The sequence below is a fragment of the Meles meles genome, chromosome 21 (genome assembly GCF_922984935.1).
Source record: "Meles meles chromosome 21, mMelMel3.1 paternal haplotype, whole genome shotgun sequence".
Classification (NCBI taxonomy): domain Eukaryota; kingdom Metazoa; phylum Chordata; class Mammalia; order Carnivora; family Mustelidae; genus Meles; species Meles meles.
The window spans coordinates 22,708,202-22,728,783 of NC_060086.1; the positions used below are offsets into that span (position 1 = coordinate 22,708,202).

At 52.3% G+C, this 20,582-nt stretch overlaps 1 protein-coding gene across 1 annotated transcript in view; it reads right to left on the reverse strand.

Moving 5' to 3' along the window:
- Positions 1 to 279: 279 nt before the first annotated feature.
- HS3ST4 (heparan sulfate-glucosamine 3-sulfotransferase 4) overlaps positions 280 to 20,582 on the reverse strand; it is a 398,423-nt gene continuing 378,120 nt past the window's right edge. Inside the window, exon 2 of the mRNA XM_045993653.1 lies at positions 280 to 2,324. Within this exon, the coding sequence (XP_045849609.1) occupies positions 1,688 to 2,324 (637 nt within the window). The 3' untranslated portion in view covers positions 280 to 1,687. The remainder of the gene's footprint in view (positions 2,325 to 20,582) is intronic.

The window sequence follows — 20,582 nt, forward strand, 5'->3', positions numbered from 1 at the left end:
TTCGTTGCTCTCGGTTCGAAGACCACCTTCTTATCTGACAAAAAATTATTTGGAAGGTTGTTTCTGAGTCTAGTGTACCCGTCCACCGCTTGCTGGGATTAGTTGAGAGAAAGCTGCACTCCTTTGTGCTGTTTGGAGAATTATCTGGCCGTGCAGATAGAATCCCCTGGAAGATTCTCTAATCTGGGGCTTTCTGGCCTGCCGGGGGAGGAGAAGGGATCATCCCGGAATCTGAGCGTGGGGCGGGGGTTGGAGGTGACCAATACAAACACACCATCAAAGCCCGTCAGTCAGGTTGCATTAAGCTTTATAACAACACAGTTTTCATTTAGCGGGAGAAATGAGTTTAATAACAGGTGAACAGACTTAGCTCCCCCCACTCATACATATTTCCGAATTTACTAGAACAGTTCCTGGTTTTGGAGATCTGTGAACAAGCGCCTGGTGTCAAAGGCGGCCTTTAAATCAAAGTAATGGGAAGAGACACTTGGTTCAGCAGCCCTTAACGGGGGTGTCCGCAGACAGCCCTTGCCCTCCCCCGCACCCGCAGACTGGATGTGAAGACCGGCCATGGATGCGGTCGACACTCTGTCACTGCCCCATTGTGCCATCTCTGAAGAGAGTAAGGGAAGCAGCAGATGACCGTGAGGGGGACACGGCGGGACAAACAAGAATGGTGACGATCCCCTGTTGGCTGTGTTGCTCAGGATTACCCATAACGGAAGACATGCCAACTCTCTGGTCCTGGCGCCTCTCAGGACCACAAGGGACAGAGCCCACCCCCAAAAGCCTTCCTCGGAGCTGTGGTGTTGAGGGTCTTCACATACGGAGACCTCCCATCGAAAGATCTGGCCTTCATTTTCACCCCCAGAAATAACATTTATCTCTACCAACCACAGGGCTCAGAACTCAAAGGCAATCACATGGCCCCGAGGACAGGCCCGTGGCCTGATTCTATCACGGGGGCCTATGCCAAGCTTCACCACAGCCCAGGATTCTCCTTGGAGGGCTCTTGGAAAGAAGGCTTCTAAGGGTGTCAGCTTTTATTTTTTTGTTTTTTGTTTTGTTTTCTGGTGAGGACCGTGCATGCCTCTGCCTTCAGAAGGGGAGGAGGAGGGATGTCAAAGGGTTGTGGGATGAGACCTTGAAGGAGGAGGCTAGAGACACCTCAGAGAAAAAGGACCTTGCTCCCTAGGAGTCCTGGAGCACTCAGCCACAAGTAGCATTCTGGAGAGAGGCCAAAGCGAAGGTTTGTACAGAAGAGGGCTGTGCCAAAGGCAGGGCTAAGACTTGGGCATCTACAGTGGCCAAAGTAGACTTTCCTTCCTCTTTTCTTTCTTTTTTTAATCACTTAAAGAAACATTCCTGGTGTGGTGTCTGACCTTGACGGCTATTTAACCTGTCTTCAGAATTAGCAGAAGACAACAATTAACCATGGCTCCTGGTGGCCATCTGGTCAACCAGATGCCGCTGCCCTGGCAAACCCAGTGCCTCCATGAGGATGCCATGGGATCCATCCCTTTGCCTAAGCCCACAGCGTTGGAAGCGATCCCAGGTGGCCAAGGGTGGGGGGGGTCTACTTGGCACTCCATTGAGGCTGAGGCTACAGACCCCGGTGGGGGTATTTCAGGACTCAGGGAAGGAGCCTCCTCCACTACTCACTAGCCTTCCCTCTGCTTCTCTAACCTCATTTGTCACCCTCTTCCCGTTCCCACTGGAAATCTTGACCAGTCATTTGGTAAAACATCATGTTGAAGGGTTTGTAGAATTTCTGCAGTCTGTGGATCACATCGGGGTCGATGCGCGGATGAGTCCGACCTTTGCTCTTGCCTAAGCATCTTGGGGCACTGCTGTCTTCTGGCTTCTTTAGACAAGGGAACCCCTTGGTTTTGTTGAAATAGAAATGTTTTTCAGTCACGACACGCTTGAGGCCTAGAAAATCCTGGACTTTGGCCATCTCCCCGGCAGGGTCCACTATGAGTCGCTCTCCGCTGACAAAGAGGATTTGGGAGAGCGGGAAATACTGGAGCCAGTTTTCCAGGTGCAGAGCGTAGATCCCTATCCGAATGGCACTCCAGGAGGCGTCGATCAGCCCTAGGGTCCGGTTTTTGAAGGCCAGCACCTCGAAGGTGGGGATCTCGGGTTTCTTTGAGAGCGTCTGGGTGTAGTCCGAGATGGCCCTGGTCACGGGGTTCCTCACCACCACAATCAGTTTGATGTCCTTGGCCATGGCGTGGATGCGCTTGGGGGCCTCGTTCGTCACAAAGTAACTGGGTGTCTTCTCCATGGTTACCTGCCCGTCCAGAGTCTTAGGCATCACATTTCTGAAGAGGGAGGGAAAGGAAAGAGAGCGGTCATTCCTTTTTAGAACTGCTTTAACTGTTCACGCACAACGTGGGACAGAAAGAGCCTCATGGGCAGCTACAAAAGAAAATTCACTGATAAATCCCAGGCATTCTTTTTAACTCTATGTCCCACTAAGGCTCTGATTGTGGTATTATCAGGAAAGGCAGCAGAAGGCTTCCACCTTCCTTCTTGGGAACCTCATACACCTGGGTTTCAATTGCTGCCCTGTCTCTCACAGGTTACGTTCAACCGAACTATACTCTTAATTTCTCCATGTATTAGTTTGGTGTAATCTCTGAAGCAGGGGCAGTACTTACTTCACATTGCAGAATGAGGATTAAGGGAGATAACACTTGTAAAGCATTTAGCACAGAATTGGGCACGTGCAAGAGCTTAATAAGTCAAGGGTATTACTACTGTCGTAGCAGCTTCTGGAGAATGTTTGAGTGCCCCAAGAACTCAAAGATTATCTAGACCAGGGGTTGGCCAACTACTCCCTGCCTCTTGCCTTTTTTTTTTTTTTTTTTAATATGGCTTGCCACTAAGACTGATTTTTAATCTCTAAACGGATGGGAAAAAAACCAACATAATAATAATATTTTGTGATGCATGAAAATTATAAGAAATTCAAATTTCCGTGCCCATAAATAAACCTTCCCTGCAACACAGCCACACTCCTTCCTTGATATACTGTCCCTGGTCGCTTCTGTGCGACAACAGCACAGCTGAGTAACTGCAACAGGGGCTTTAAGACACACAGAACCAACTGATTTTTACTCGCTGGTCCTTTAGGAAAACCTATGCTGAGTCTTGACCTGGTCCAAAGGCCATCGCTGTGCAAATGAAGGAAAGAAGCCCAGAGACAGGAACCAGATAAGCTTCATGACCTGAACAAGTTCAATCACTCCCCCTACTCTCCTCTGTAAAATCCTAAAGCAAGTTCAGAACAAAAACTACATACGGTGTGAACGTATCGAGCATGGGTCTGGTTCTAGAAATGGATTCTTCTTGACCTTGCTCTGATAAGGAAAATCTGTGTTCTGAGGTGGCTGACCAAGCCAACAGGGGAATCCCAGTCCTGGCCCCAGGGCCACTACAGACTTTCCCCTGTCTTGCTGGCCTCAGCCACAAGAGTGGCACAGAGATGAAGTAAACATGTATCAAATACCCCCTTGCCGGTGCTCAGGGTTCAGACCGTGAGAGATCACTCTCTTCTGGGCCCGCTAGCGTGAAATAAACCTCCGATCCTCCAAGGTCTCCGAGGCCGCTCAGGTTTTTTGGTTTTTTTGGCCATGATCTGGTCCGCGTTCCGTAACATTTGGCTCCCTGACCGGGAAACCCAACCGCACTGGCCCGTTGTTGCCACCGGTTTTGGGGCAATGACGATGATGGAACAAGGGCTCGAAACGGAAAAGGCGTGGCCTGTCTTATCTCCTGCGGTCTCCCACCTGGCCGCCTTGGACAGGCCCCACTCCGCTGTTCCCCCTGGACACAAGGAGACTTGGTAGGGAGCACTTGGTCCCAACACTGGATTCCTGTAAGGCCTGGCCTGGGGCCCCAGGACTGGTCAGACCCACCCGTCAGTGTGGAAGGGGAGACTGATCCCCTCCAGGAGACTTCCAAGGTCTCACAGGCAGGACTTCCCAGGGACGGAGGTCCCTCAGGTCAGAAACTCCCTAAAGGGAGGACAGAAAGGAACTTCCAAAAGGAATTCACAGGTCAGGGCCTCCCAGGATGGGGAGGAACTGTAATAACTTCGGTGTGACTGCGTGAGGGAACGTGCAGTTTGACTGGCTTGTCAGAGGGGCCTATTAGGCTCCACGGTCTTGAGACTATGGAGTCTGAGTGGGCCCCGACCTGTTTCCCTGGTGACCTCACATGGTCTATGGTGAGCCCTTCGGGGTGCCAGTCCGTGGTTTATATGGGCTCGCTCTGGCCAAGAGGCCCCCAATTCTCTGGGAGGGCGGACAGGCGGGCATCTGACTGGTCTGTCCTCAGCAGGGGCAGCCACCCTCTGTCTGTCTCTGGGCCACCGCACACCAGGACATCGCAATGGATCAGGGCAGAGAAACCTACGGTCCTAGACCGTGTGGTCAACATTTCAGGAAGGGGTTTTCAGAAGACTATGGAGTTAAGCAAACTGAGAACCCTATGTGAGTCAGAAGGGCCACCTTTAATGTTGGCTGGCCCTCAGAAGGGACACTGGATGTCCCAGCGGTTTGTCGGGTGTGACAAGTTGTAACAGGAGAACCAGGACACCGTGACCAGTTTCCGCACATTGACTCCTGGCTAGGAAGTGCCCAGACCCTCCCCACCGGGTGTGATCTGCTTGCAACAGGCAGGGACAGGCCAGGGTCTTAATGGCCTCATCCAAGCGGCCCAAAAAGACCCACAGAAGCCCCCGCCTCCACAGATCCTAGCCAGAGATCCCAAGGCTAAACTGATCCTGCCCCCTCTGCATGCACCCCGAAGGCTTTCTACATGTGGCCCCTCCGGTTCCAGACACTCCACCACCATCGGTCTCCCCACACCCCAGGCCCAGAAGTTCCACTTTTTCTGGGACCAGCAGCCAGGCTGCACCCCAAGCCTGGCCAAGCACCCTCCAAATGCCGGTACAAGAGAAGCAAGAACCCGAGAGGCACAGTAAAGACAGGACAGTCCAGCCTGACTGTTCCATACTGTATCAAACCTTTCTCCAGGGGCACCTGGGTGGCTTAGTGGATTAAGCCGCTGCCTTTGGCTCAGGTCATGATCTCAGGGTCCTGGGATCGAGCCCCGCATCAGGCTCTCTGCTCTGCAGGGAGCCTGCTTCCTCCTCTCTCTCTGCCTGCCTCTCTGCCTACTTGTGATCTCTCTCTGTCAAATAAATGAAATCTTTAAAAACAAAAACAAAAACAAAAAAAAAAACCTTTCTCCACCACGGACCCCCTCAGCTGGACACATGAGCCCACCTGTTCATTCTGGGAAAGGGATTTCAGAGTGTCCCTGTTGGCAGGTCTATAAGGTGGAGAGACCCCAACCACTGAAACGGGGAAAAGCCAGACTCCCCCCCCCCTTGGCCAGGGATCAATGTGCCTACTGTAAAAAAAAGGGGACCTGGGTGCCTGGGTGGCTCAGTGGGTTAAGCCGCTGCCTTCGGCTCAGGTCATGATCTCAGGGTCCTGGGATCGAGTCCCGCATCGGGCTCTCTGCTCAGCAGGGAGCCTGCTTCCCTCTCTCTCTCTCTGCCTGCCTCTCTGTCTACTTGTGATCTCTCTCTGTCAAATAAATAAATAAAATCTTTAAAAAAAAAAAGGGGACCTAATAGGCCTTGTGGAAGACGGAAGGGGGACTGAGCCTTTTCCCCCATGAGCCCAAGGTCAAATAAAAATAGGGGCCGACCAGTGACTTCCATGGTTCATACTGGGACCGAGCACTCGTTGTCATCTCCCCAGTGGCCCCTCTCCGCAAAAGGACTGCAACCATCCTTGGGGCCAATGGGATGTGGGTGATACAACAGCCCTTTGGCCAGGCTCGTCAGTGTAAATTTGGGGGCCACAAGGTCCGACGTGAATTCCATTATCTACCTGACTGCCCCACCCTCTTCCTGAGCTGAGATAGACTCTCCAGGCTTGGGGCTCAGATAAAGTTTGAGCCCACTGGGAACACGAGCCTCTGATTAAACCCACACCAAGGAAAAACGGAGGCTATTCTGCGCCCAGGCCCAGCCAATGGCCTGCCAGAGTTCAGGTTCACCTACAGTATGGGCTAAAGACAACCCACCAGGACTTGCCCAGAATCGGCCCCTGTCATCGCTAACTGATCCCGGGAGCCCTGCCCCAGAGGCAAAGGCAATACCCCCTCTGACAAAAAGCTAAGGCTGGCACTTGAGAACATCTGGCCAGACTTAAATGTGCAGGTACCCTGATCGAGTGCCAGTTGGCCAGGAATACCCCAGTTATGCCAGTTACGAAGCCAAGAGGGGACATCGACCAGCCCAAGACTTGCGGGCCATCAACAAGGCAGCCGTCTCCCTGCACCCAGTGGCCCCAAATCCACGCACCTCCTCCAGGATGTGGACGACTCCCTCCTTGCCAGTGACCCATAAGAAGACAGTACAAAAGGCGCAAAGGCCCTCCCATAGTCCGAACCTTAGTCCTTAGTCCGAGCCCGCACCCTCAGTACTCAGGATACTGAGTCTCATGGAAGAAGGCACAAATCTGCCAACAACATGTCCATTATCTCGGTTATTATCATTACCTCCTTACCCAAGGGAAAAGAGAACTAGGGCCAAAAGAAAAAAGTCATCATCCCCTTGCCACAGCCCCAGACGAAAAGGGGCCTACGAGAATTCCTGTGGGCTACAGGATTGTGCCACATCTGGATTCCGGGCTTCTTGGCAATAGCAGGACCCCTCTAGGATCTCTTAGGGGGACTAAATCGAGCCACCTGCTCGGACAGAGAAAGCAGAAGCTGCCTTCATAGAGATGAAGGCTGTCCTGGGGCAGGCTTCATCCCTGGGCCTCCCAAACATCAAAAAACCCTCCATTCTCTTTGTACATGATAAAGCATCGCGGGGGTACTGATCCAGACTGCTGGGCCCTGACACCGGCCAGTTACGTATCTGTGAAAGAGACTGGACCCCGCGGCGGCATGATGGCCCCTGTGCCACAGGGCGCTAGCAGCCACAGGCCTACTCGGGAGGCAGACAAGCTCGCCTGGAATAAGAACTTAACCTCAAGCTCCCTCCTGCAGTTGGACCCTCACGAACACCCAGGGCCACTGCTTCCTGCCCAGCTCTCGGCCTGCACAGTACCAAGGGCTCCTCTGCGAGAACTCATGGGTCACCCTTGAAACAGTAAGGACACTAAACCCAGCAACCTTTGTCCCCACGGAAGAGGGGACCAGAGCACAGCTGCTCCAAGTAACCGATGAAGTCTGCGCGAGCGTCCAGATCTGCGGGATCGAGCCGTGAAGAATCCAGAGCTCACGCCATTCAGCGGCGGCAGCCGTGACCTACAACAAGGTGCCTGAGAAGCAGGCTGTGCAGTGACCACGATCACGGACGACCTCGAGGCTAAGGCATTCGCAGCTGGACGGTCAGCACAGCGGGCTGCACTCCACGCCCTCATCCGAGCCCGCACCCGCAGTGAAGGCCAGCGGGTCAGCGTCCACACTGACGCCCACCACGCCTTTGCTCCTGGGCCTGTCCAGGGGACCGTGTACAAGGAGAGGGGCCCCCTCACCACCACAGGGAAAGCTATCCGAACAAATAAGAGACATTGAAGCTCCTCGGGCTGTCCGACTTCCCGAGGATGTCGCAATCCTACAGGATCCCCTGGACAGTCTCTGCCCCGCCTCCTGTGGGCCGGTGGCACCCCAGGGACACTCGGTTACTCCCCTTCCAAGCTCGCATATGGACAGCCTCTCCCGTGCCTGGGGCACCTTCCAGAAAAGTCACATCAGATTGGGGATAGAGAGAGAAAAAGACAACTTCAGGCCCCGGGGGCCACCCCAAAGAGGGCCACCCCACTGAGAGGTCCCAACCACTTCGTGTCCCAGCACACCCCTTCCAGGCCGGAGACTCAGTCCGGGTCAGAGACTGGAAAAGGGACCCCCTCCGACCACAGTGGACAGCGCCTCACTCTGTTGTTCTCACCACACCTTCTGCCCTTAAGGTCTCTGGGGTCACCCCGGGGGTCCACCGCTCCAGTGTGGAAAAGCCCATCACGCCGACGAGACCCCACAGACCCGCCGCGGCTCCGCCCCGGACGAGGCCCCACCCGCGGACGGACACCTGCGCGCCTGGTCCCCGGTTCCCACCGGCACCACGTCCCTCCTCCTGGGGTCGGACTCTACACTGCTGCCCCTTCTGGCTGGGCTTTCCCCCAGAGACTTGCCATGTTGCTGTTGATCGGGTGACCCTAGGGTGTTTTCTTGCCCTTACTTGTCCCCAGGTGTCGGACTAGGCACGATGGCGCCCTCCAACTAAGGTCGTGGCCTCCACTTTTGCTGGCCGTCCGCGGTCTACTGCTAAGCGCATTTCACTACGGTTTTGCCGACCCCGGCCAGGCCCGGTCTTCTGCTGCCTGGTGTGTCGTTCCTCCTCGCCGCCTTCAGCCTGCCCGACCGGGCAGCGGGGCACGGACACCCCACACAATCAGTCACGCTCGCCTGTCGCTCTCCTACCGGATCTCTGTCCTCCCCGGAGCCACACTCCACTTCTATGGAAACCTCCCGCCGCCCCGACGCTCCCCCACGGCCATCCCCCTGCTCGTGCGCCTGCTGGCCGTGCCGGGAGCTGCCCCGGGCGCCACCGGCCTGGAAATGTCAGGGGTTCCGTACCAGGGGCAGCTCAGCAGCTCTCGGCGGTTTCCCGGCCTCGCTCTGCGGACCTCAGTGGCCCTCCCGACGGGCGCGGACTCCACCACCCCCAGCCGCGCAGGGGCACCCGGCCTCCTCCTACAGGAGAAATGTGGTTTCTGTGCGCACGAGGCGGGGGTGGTCCCCGAAACTCCGACCCAGGTGCAGGAAGCAGTAAATCGCCGGGGGAGGCACTCCAGCAGGCGCCTGTGGGATTCCCTCTCACAGGGGTCCCCTGGGTCCGGCCCCCTCCTCGGCCCCCTCCTCACGCCCCCCTCACGGCGGCATTTGGTCCTTGTGTTTTCAATGTCTTCACCGGGTTCAACGCCGCACAAACTGCCCGGGTCAGCCTCCAGTTGCTCCTCACTCCCTACCGCCCCGTCAGTAATAAAGATGACGCCCTCTCAACCGGGTGTTTAAAGCGGCATCAAAGTGGGGAGTGATACGGAAAATCTGTGTTCTGACGTGGCTGGCGGATCCAGCAGGGGAATCCCAGTCCCGGCCCGGGGCCACTGCAGACTTCCCCCTGCCCCAGGGCCCAGCCGTAAGAGTGACACAGATACGGAAGGAAACCTGTAAATACCCCCCCCTGCCTGTGCTCGGGGCTCAGACCGAGAGATTACGCTCTTCTGAACCCGCTAACCTGAAATAAACCTCTGGTCCTCCAAGGTCTCCGTGTGTCACTTGTGTTTTGGGGCCTGGATCCAGTCCGCGATCCGTAACAGCTCCTCCCAAACTTGCCCAGGGAGCCTGTGGCCGATCCCACACCACGTCTCTCGGTGTCCTTCCTGCGTGCATCCCCACACCTACCCCTCCATCCGCGTCCCCTTCAGAGTGGCCTCGGCCCGTTTGAGAGCCTCAAGTCATTAAAGGGATTTTGATGCTGTTGCCCTCCAATCCCAATGTGGCAGGCCTATCAGTGATAAAAGCGGCTGGGGATCCTAGGATACAGTCAACTTGCTACAGGCATAGGTAGACCAAAGTTAATTGCCGATAAACGTGTTGGACCTGTTGGTACAGCGGCCATCTGCCACCATGTGCTCCATTAAACCTGTGCACTTCTGAGCCCTGCACCAAAGTGGTCCATTTAGGATTACACAAGACCTTTTGTTGTGATGACATGCTTTTAAATGTCTCAGCTAATAAAACTTAATACAGACGAAGATCCCTTAGCTTCCCCCACCATAATTAAATTTATTTACTATCGCGTGTGTGGAGAAAGAATGACTTTTCTTTTATCTCTAATTCACATGCTCTGTCAATAATTAATTGCTACTGGGTTTTGAGCCTTCTTGGCAAGCACTCTTATTAGGCAAGAGGAATCTGCCTGGTAGAGAGCTTCACAGAGAGTCGGCTGTGGTTGTCGTGTAATGGCTGGACGGCCAGAAGTCTTCTGATCAAAGCGATCGCCCCAGCCGTAGTCATGCCCATCTTGGACTCATACTCTCCCAAGTGGTTTGAACATCTCTACAGGCCTGTTTGGCTCTCGCCAGATTTTAACTGTCTCATTTGTAGGGACAGGGCTCGGGAACGCAGAGCCTTTCGGGGTCAGATGTGCAGAACTGAAGACTTCCTGACTACCCCTGCCATGGAGAAGTTGACACAACCTGAATTTACTCTGAAGTCTGGAAGCCCTCTAGGACGCGTCCTTACCCCACACGGAACCCCAGGTTTCTCATCTCAAAAAAACAGGGCTAAGCGGAGTCCCTCCCTTCTGGGATTATCACGAAGACCAGATGTTGTAGCACAGCTAAACCACTTGGCAGAGTACCCGGTGAATGCCAGAGTCTTTAAATCCTGCACCGGGTCTACAAGAGCATCGGCACGGCAATGCTCAGAGAAAAGCAAGGAAAAAATACTCCTATTTGACCACATGGCACAAAACCGAACAACCGGAAGAAAGAACGGGTCGAGGGATAAGGGGCGTTCTCGTTCACGCCCGTATCACCAACCACACTTCCTGACCTGGAGGCTGCGGACGGACGAACTCAGCCTGAGTTCAAGGAACGTGCTCACCGTCCGACTTTTGTTTCAGCTGGAGAGATACAGTCTCTTAGTATGAAACTCATGTCGCATTATGAAAATATTAAGCAAATACTGATGCAAAAAATAGTACCTGAAGACAGGTACTTTTACAGGGCCCTATCCAGATTTTTTCGGTTTCACATATACGGTTGTTTGCTTATTTCATGTTTATTTTTTCTTTAGTGCCACGGCAGCTGCTAGATTTTTCTTCTCATTTGTTCTCTGCCGTTCACGTCTCTTCTCAGACCTCAGCGTTGGTCTTCACGATGGGCGCCTTTCACATTCATCTCCTTCACTCTGGCTAATTGCTACAGTCTGTCAAGACACTAAGGGACCTCTAATCCCTACCTGAAGCATCTCGGAGGAAATGGCCAGTGTGTGCCCCCCTCAGTGCTCAGTGCAAAAGGGAGCGAGAGGAGGGTGCCGGGGAAGGCAGAGGGGAGCAGAGGTGTCTAGCATTGGGGCACACGCGGTGAGACCATCTCACTGAGTGCTATGAGCCATCTGTTCGGCCTCTGGGAAGTAGCCTTCCCCTTCCCAAAACGGATTCCACACCAGTTATAGTCCGTCTGTCCGTCCTTCCTTCCTTCCTTTCCAAATTCCTTTTCATACCCGTAGTCCTTGCTAACTACCTGTGTCACAGACCTTAGCACACGGTCATAAGAGGATTTGTCCCCCAGCCCTTACGGCTAAGTCTCAGTCCCTCAAAGCTGCAGGCAACCTCCTGTTCACCTCCGTATCCCTCAGGTCTAACCCAGGGCCCGCCGCATGCGGCAGCCGCGCCCTCCCTGTCTGGGGTCCACGGATGAATCCATGAATGGATCAGGAAAGCCTGATCCCTGGGTGTCAGGAGAACCGGGGCAAGACTCGGAGGGCACGGCCCCTCTGAGTAGGTTTTCCACGCGTGGAGGGCTCGGCGTGAGTGCTTCTGTGCCATCCTTGCCTGAAAGACCATGCACTGCAGTGTGGACCATATGGTGAGAAAACACCGCATCTGGGCTTGGAACAGCTCGTTAACAGTATCTGGGGTGCTCAGAGCAGCCGTGACATCAACGTCAACACACAGTCCTAAAGCGAGAAGCGTTCTGCAAGATCACACATCCGCTCTCAGAGCCCCCAGTGTTTATAAGCCACCATTCGACGTGCTCGCCCTCCCCGCTCCACTCTTGCTGGAGGTGGGGGTTGCTTTGCAGAGTACAAGCCCCGTGTGAGCGCAGGTCAGCGCCCGGGGGCCTCTCCAGAGACACCGCTAACCAAAGTTACCACGGACCAGTCACAGAGGGCTTGCTCCCGGCTGTGCTTTGTGGTCTGAACCCAGAGTCTGATGCCGGACCCACTTCTCTAAGCACTTTCAAGACACTGGACTCTCTAGCCTCGCTGGTTAAGCGCACAGACTCCGGAATTTCTGAGTCTGGATCCACTTACTTATTAGCTGTGTGACCCTGGGCGAATGACTTAACTCTGGTGATCTACGTCCCAGTCTCATTATCTGGAAAACAGGCATCGCACTACTGAGATCCATCTCAGAGGGATTTTATGAAGATGAAGTAAGTTAATATCGAACAGAGTCCCTTTTATGGAGAAGGTTCTCAACACGTTAGCTGTGAACGTTTCAACACCTCTCTTAAGATGACGCTCCTGTTCTTCCCATTCTAGAGGTCCAGAAACTGAGGACCAGTGAAATGGATTTGTTTGCTCAAAGTCACAAAAGTGGCATTGAAATTCTGCCCCAGATCTGTCTTGCACCACAGCTAGCCCGACCTCTTTGCAGTTGCCTGACAATGCTTAACGCAACTAGAGAGACTAGGCAAGGTTACGGGACTGGCCCAAGGTCACTAGGGTGGCAAAGCTGAATGTTAAACCGAGACTCATTATGTTATGTTGTAAAGGTGGGCTGTCACTGACTTACCACTGGGAGTTACAGAAACCCAGGCCAGAATCCTTAGAAATTCTTGCCAGATCAAGCTACATCGTTCAATTTGTGATATCTCTCTCTGGGGACTCCTCAATTGAAGCAAATGGATACCATCATGAACGCCGAGGGAGAAAGCAATCACCCGTGTTAGATATAAAGTGCCCATTCTCTCTGGAAGGGTCAGTGGCAAAGCTTGCCTTTGGCTTGCCTGAATTGGAGGTATGTGGGCAGCTCACATTTTCCCAAATGCATTTTCCTGGGGAACAAATGGTGCATAAATTAGCAATATTTTCTGAGCCCTCCTGATGAACTGTAACCCAAGAGAACGGTGGTTAGAGCAAGGGCATGAGGTAGGGCTACCTCCTCCGCATTGAGGGAAGAACTCACTGAGGAAGTCAGTCGAGCTCCCGCTGCTTGCCAAGCCCCAAACAAGGTTCTCCTGCTTAAAACTCACAAATACTAGAGGAGTCACAGAGCCCGCTAGAGAGGTGTGGACCTGGAGAGCCGGGGTGACCGTGAACCCTGTCCAAGGACACACAGGCAAGACTATGCCCTGCCCAGTTCTCTTGGGAAGTCCACTGTGCTTTTTAAGCCCAGATTCAGGAATCCTGGAAATCTCTGAAAGCGGATATGCAAACCATTTGGAAACTACCAGTCTTCTAAAAGACCCAAAAAAAGCAGGCTGCCCTGGGGCCAAATGCCTATCAGCCAAGTTGAAGCCCAGAAAGCGGGGATCTTGAGTTACAGCTCAGACTTAACAACTAGCTTGCTGAATGAATTTAGGACAGGGATTTTTCTCTCTGGACCTGACAATGAAAAAGGGCTATGTTAGTATCAGTCTTCTCGTTAATCTCGAGTATTTATTAGTATTTATTAGTGCTTGTTATGCACTAGGTGATGGGTATACACTGATGACTGAGCCTGCCTGGGAACTGCCCTCCGTAGACCGATGGGAAGTTCTTTGAAGGAAAGGTCTCGATAGCCCAAGTTTGGTCTGTGGTTCAGATGGGACATCTCGGTTGTGGGCGGATGTCTCCTTCCAAACCAAGAGAAACCCACCAAGTCTTGGCTGCATTCTCGCAGGCCCACAGGAGGTGGGGAGGAGGAGGAGGAGACGGGAAGGTGTGGGTGGAGGAGAGGAAGGGAGGAGGAAGAGAAGTAGCAAGGAATGAAGAAGATCAGAAGGGAGGGCAGAAATAAAGAGAAGAAGGAAGGGGGGTTTGAAGATACACAAAGAATTTAAGTAACCAGGAAAAAAAATGGGAAAAGTTTTTTTTTTTTTCCATTTTATTTATTTTTTCAGCGTAACAGTATTCATTCTTTTTGCACAACAAAAAATGGGAAAAGTTTTAAATGACACATGGCCACATTGTTGGGGGTGGGAGGAGCAAAACTGGGTTCTTAGGCATTTTTGTTGTTTTCAAGTTTGGGCCAGGCAGGTGCAGGTATTCTAGAATTAGAAAGTTCAGGATGGTCTTTGTCAGAGAGGCATAAGCAATACTGAAGCAGGAAGAGAGGGGAGATACCCCTTATTCCCCATGTGCTCAATGAACCGAGGCCCAGAGAAGTTCCGTGCCTTCACCAAGATCACACAGCTCCTCTATGGCAGGGTTGGATTTGAAACCCAGCAGAGCCTGTGGTCCTCACTCTTAAATACCATAAGGAGAGGACGGTCCAGTGTGGAGCTAGAGCCTGGAGCAGGGGATAGGATATCAACCTCCAGTGGCGAAATGAAGGTCCAGTTGGCATTCTTACCCAGAGAGAACGCCAGCATAACAATTGATAAGGTCTGGAGATGTGGTGGGACATGGGTAGGCTCAGGGAAATAAATACTAAGGAACTTCCTCCTAATGGCTTTGATATTCCTGACGTCACAAGACTGGGGCCATTTGCTAAACTTGAGGGCCTTGGGACTGCGATAATGGGACTCAAAGCAGATGGGGATGGATGATACATTAATAATTTACGAATTACAGTGACCTATGGAGAAATTATCCTGTGTTTGGTTTTTGCCCTAGGAGACTCATCTGGAAGAAAAGGCAGGGAATTCATTGCTACCCTCACCCCCGACCCCAATCACCACCACCATACGTCCCTTGGTCCTTGGGTTTCAAGAAAGGTTTTTATTCTAATACAAATTAAACTTGACTTGAAACCCATATGACGAGTCTGAACAGAAGTGCTCTACTGGTCATTATTCAGAGTCACCTGTGACATGTTTTGTAAGGCAGCCCAGGGTCCTACAGGACACGTTTCTGAAGACGTCATCACACAGGAATAAGGCGAGTGTCTCGGATGTCCGTAGACACCAGGAACCAGAAAGGGGAAGCAAAGGAATGGGAGAACATGTTCCACTCTGAGAGGACAATTACGTGGGAAAAGATGCTCCTTACTCCCTTCGGGGACTGCCCAAGTGTCATGAACCACATGGGGTGCCACTTGTCCCAAAAGATCAAAAGTTAATGACACCACATGCACTAAGTCCTTTGGGGGCCAGAGACTCAACACAAGACAAACCCAAACCGAAAAAACGAAGACCCTTTTCCGGCCATTTCCAGTTCGACAGTAGGCTGACACACAGCCTTTCAGAGGTAGTTCTCAGTTTCCCCCATGAGCACGATGAGGACGCCACAGTTTTTTGTTTATTTGTTTGTACTGTGTGTGTGTGTGTGTTTTAATGGACTCCATGGTGTTTTCACTCCCTCAGTAGATGGGAGTTGGTCATGTGGATTATTAAGGTCCCACCATGTGTGTTTTTGGATCAAGCCCCAAAGAGAAACTGGCTTGGCAGACTGAGGGCTCCCAGCACTTCTCTGGAGCTCGGAAGAAGACTGTGTGTCCGAGGTGTGCCCAACTGCCTCTGCGGGGGGTGGAGAAATGCCAATCTATCACAGAGGGTTGAAGGTCTTCCCTTGGATTTTTTTTTTCTTAAGATTTTATTTATTTGGGGCGCCTGGGTGGCTCAGTGGGTTAAAGCCTCTGCCTTCGGCTCAGGTCATGATCCCAGCGTCCTGGGATCGAGCCCCGCATCCGCCTCTCTGCTCCGCGGGGAGCCTGCTTCCTCCTCTCTCTCTGCCTGCCTCTCTGCCTAGTTGTGATTTCTCTCTGTCAAATAAATAAAATATTAAAAAAAAAAGATTTTATTTATTTGAGAGAGAGAAAGTGAGAGAGAGCATGAGAGGGGAGAAGGTCAGAGGGAGAGGCAGACTCCCCATGGAGTTGGGAGCTGATGCGGGACTCGATCCTGTGACTCCGGGATCATGACCTGAACCGAAGGCAGTTGCTTAACCAACTGAGTCACCCAGGTGCCCTTCCCTTGGATTTCCATATTGATCTCTTATCCTATAGATGTTTCTCTTCCCTGGATCTGATTTTTGGAACCAACTTATCCAAGTAATTGCACACTTACTATTTCCTATATCAGAGTTATACGCAGTTGGTGCTTCTTCACCGAAGAAAGCCACGATCACCGTACTGAAACAAATTTTAGCCAAAAAACAAAAGAAAACTCTCCATTTGTGTGTTGCCAGACATTGTGCTAGAATCGGGAGATAAAACCAAAAGCAAGATCTTGCCCTGAAGAAGTGGGCATTTTTTTGAAATAGTAAGAATAGTTTAAGAGTTCTGTCCTTGTCTCTGAGAATTCATAGACGTGCATGAGTTTCGGGTTGGGAATCACTGGTGGAGGGTCCGCTGAACCCCAGCCCTCCCCCCCTCACCTCCTTCAGGAGCTTTGCTAAGTGCACCATCATCCTGACGACGGGGGGGGGGGGGGGGGGGGGGGGGGGGGGCGGCGGCCAAGGGCTTAACTTCAGGGTTCCATCTGAAACCACACTTGCTCTGAGCAAACTCATCGTCTTTGATCCCCGGTTCTTCTTTCAATGGGAATAACATCTATTCGTTCACAGGAAAAGTCATCAGGCATCCTCCCGGTAGAGAGAATCGGTATCTAGCCCTTCTTGCTGCCAGTGGCAGGCAGCACACAGTGGGTGTGAGCAAATCTGTTTGGTGAGCCACCAGGAAACAAAGGCCCTGCCCCAATTCTTTATCTGTAGGACTACCGTAGGTTGCCTAATAGATGCACCCCTACAGAAATGATGACGCAGCCACCGAAACCCACCTCTCAAGAAGGCGTTGATACAACCCACTCTTAAGAGCACCCACCTGGTCTTTTGGGCATATATTCCAGTGAATTAGTAGAACTCTTTTTCTCTTTGCCACCCGGAGGTGCCCAACCACTTTGGGAAGCCGCCGTGCCAGGCAGAACCTGGCCACTTTTGGGGGCTATGCCTCATTTTACGCCCAGCTGTCGGCATCACGTCTACTTCTCCCTGTTGTCCGTGACTTTCCCAGCGCCACTACCCGTTTTTGGCACCCATGAGACTGGCATGGGACGGAAGTGAACTTGTTCAAATGGTTTGATCCAGAGAACACATATGGACAGAAAGGAATCCTTTAAAATGAATTCAGCTTGCCATGCACACGCGCGCGTTTATAGGAGATTTTTATTGATCTGGTTTCTACTTCATGTGTGGCATCTATAGGGACAGGGAAGTCCTTTGTAATAACTCTCACGCCCACAGGTTGGAGGCATGGTTCTAAAGTCTAAACCATTGTCTGCCTATAACATCGGCTTCCACCAGCTCCCTTCCCTCATAGCCGCCCCTCCAGCTCTCTCTCTTTTATTATTGGACCACCTCGCCCCGGAGGTTCTAAGATGAGATGCTCCCTGACTTTGAATCCGTGAGCTTCTGGAGCACACTTCACCTGCCCCTGCCTGGGGTTTCGGCCCAGAGCGCCCCTCTCTGCCACGTTATTCACACACGTTCAAAAGCGCCCCACTGCAGGTCCTCACATACCAACCTCCATCAGCTGTTTGATTGTATTTTCCTTCCTCGGGCTCAGCGTTTCAAAGGGCAGGTGCCACAATTAAATGATGATTACGGAGGTGTCAGCATGTCTGCACTCGGGCCCCGCGCTCGCGATTTTAACAGACGGTGACAGGAGAGGGGTCCTCTCGGGAAGGCTGCCTGCCAAGTCTCTCCGCCTCCCCCTGCACTCCCAGCTGTGTGTCGGCTCAGCCCTGCCTCTGGGACACTGCCAGCCTCCTTCCTTCTCACCGGCATCCTGATGCCGATCCAAGCCCCCCTTGCTACGCCTCCCCTACTCAGCCTCTAGCCGTGCCGGCCACCGCAACCCAGAGTGACCAAGACGCTGCTCTCTGTGAAGAAGGGGACCCGTATGTCAGGTTTTCATTCCACTCTTGCCTTTTCTGGGACCACTCCTTGCTTTGTTCCACCTGCTTCTCAAGACTCCCACTTGAGCCCTTGGAGGTCCCATCATCACCTGCTTGCCTAGAGTACCACTTAACTGACAGCTTGTGGCTGGGACTCCTGAGCCTGGTGCTGTCCCCAAAGGGAATGTCCCCCAAGCTGCTGGCAGCAGACGCACCTGCCACCTGCCCTCCAGGAGTCTGGTTCTGCCGTCCTGCCTCTAAAAGGCTCTGGAAGACCTCAAATTCCTCACTGTACAGTGGAGATCATAAGTAAGACCCATCGCAGAGCCTGTTTTATGAGGACTAAAACGGCTGGTGCTTTATGAGGCTGCTGTAGGCTGAATGTCCGTGTTCCCCGACCCCCCAAAATTCATGCACTTATCCCTACCAGTCGGTGTGATGGTATTGGGGGTGTGGCCTTTGGGAGGTGGTTAGTAATGAGGACGAAGTTCTCATGAATGGGATTAGGGCCCTTTTGTTTGTTTATTTAATGAATTTATTTATTTGAGAGAGCCAGAGAGCACAAGTGGGGAGAGGGACAGAGGGGGAGAATCCCAAGCCGACTCCCCGGTGAGCCTGACACAGGGCTTGATCTTGCGACCCAGAGACCCACTACAAGAGCTGCTGATTGCTGCTGATTCTGCATGAAGCCTGTGTATTACACATTCTCAGAGAATGCCACCTAGGACCCGTGCCGATGATGAGATCACCTCATGTTTACCTCGTGCGCATCCTTAAAATGAACTTGGCTTTTGCACATAACACGCCCATGCTCCTTCCTACTGATCTGAGGAACCTGGTCAGCTAGAGAGGTAACACTCAAAGCACTTGCCTGCGACTAAGGTTGCCGAAGGCAACTTGTCCTCTCAGCGGCAAGAACGCAGCCCAGAAGTCCCCACTGCCCTGCACGGGGCCTGGATGGGAGGACAGACAGCCTCCTCTCCAAAGCGCCCTGGTCAGAGCCTTCCATGTTGTCCTTGAGATATCTCCTTCCTGAAGTTGCAGCCCCACATCAAGATCTCCAGCTTCAATGATGTTAAGTACAATCATAAATTAATTAGTGCTTCCCACTGTGCCTGTATTTAGATCCGACTTTCACAGCTTGGGGTGCACGAAATACTAAACAGATTTTCAAACCAATCAATCTGATCATACAGCAGATGGAGAAATGACAGACAGATAGGAAAGAAGATCCGCATACGCCTAGAGAGATGTACACGAACAGGGCACCCGGTGGCTCTGTTGGTTAAGCATCTGCCTTTGGCTCAGGTCATGATCTGGGGTCCTGGGATCAAGCCCCACATCTGGCTCCCTGCCCAGCGGGAAGCCTGCTTCTCCCTCTTCCTCTGCCCCTCCCCCCAGCTCATGGGGTCTCTCTCCCAAATAAATAAATAAAATCTTTTTAAAAAAGATATATACAAACATGCATAGACTCTAGCAGATTCTGACATTATCAGTCATTCCTGCACGCCAGTCCCCTGCAGGGTCTCTTTCTGCCTCTCTGTCTCTGTCACACACACGCGCACACACACACGCACACATGCTGCTCCTATAACTGACTCCTCATCATTCAGGTGTGGGCTGAGACATCACCCACTCAGAGCACAACCCCCTTCCCCAGGCAGCAGCTCAAACTACACTCCTTCACACCAGCCTCTTTCGTTCACATCATCTGGCTTATTTTTTTTTTTATCTGAAATTATCTCGTTTATCTCGTTTATGTTTATTTTCTCCCACCCTGTAGAGTCCATCTGTCCGCCAGAAGCAAACAAGGTCCAAAGAAGAAGGGCGATTTGGCACTTTCGTGTGGGGCCGTGTCCCTGCATCTCACACAGCATGGAGAATCCAACCGATCTCAGTAAATGTTTGCTGGAGGATGCGACAAAGAAAGGAACGAACGAAGGAGGAGAAGAGAGCCGAGGTGGAAATAAGGAAAGACAAAATACTGGAAGGGAGGAAGGAAAATGTGCCTGAAAGGAGGCATCAAATTTCATCCGATGACCGCCCCAGCAGGTCACATGGCAGCATCTGCCACCAGCCCAGTCAGCCCCCAGACTCCCTCCCCTCAGGAAAGGGTACCCCCCACCCCGGTTGCTCAGCCCAAAAGCTAGGAGCCGTCACTGCTGCTTCCTCCCCTCACTCATCCCCCAGCAGCCCAATTCCTTAGGGAGCCCTGTCTGTTGCCTCCACTTCTAAAATGTGTTTTAAAATTTAAGCTCTCCTTTCCATCATTCCTCTGGTGTTCCTGGAGCCCACAGTCCTGGCCTCTCAGCCACACTGAGTGAGAGTGAGTTTTCCAAAGCTTATGTTGGCCGAGAGGGAGGGAATGTGGCACAGTGGTGACCAGAGTGGACGCTGGAACCAAGTGCCCAGCTTCAGAGACTAATTCTGCCCCTTGCACGCTGTAACGCATAGCATTCAACCTCTGTGTGCCTTAGTTTCCCCATCTACAAAGGGAGATTTCAGTGAGAACAAAAATATTTCATCGACCCTATTGAGGATCAAGGATGGAATGAAACACAAAGCCCACTTCATACATCTATGTAAATTTTAGCTGTAATTTTTATCCTTGTTGTTATATCATTCCTCTGTTGAAATCATTTTGATCAACTCTCATTCTATTAAAAAACTTACTCCCCTCTTTATGGTCTCTAAGGCTCTATCTGATATGTCCCTGAA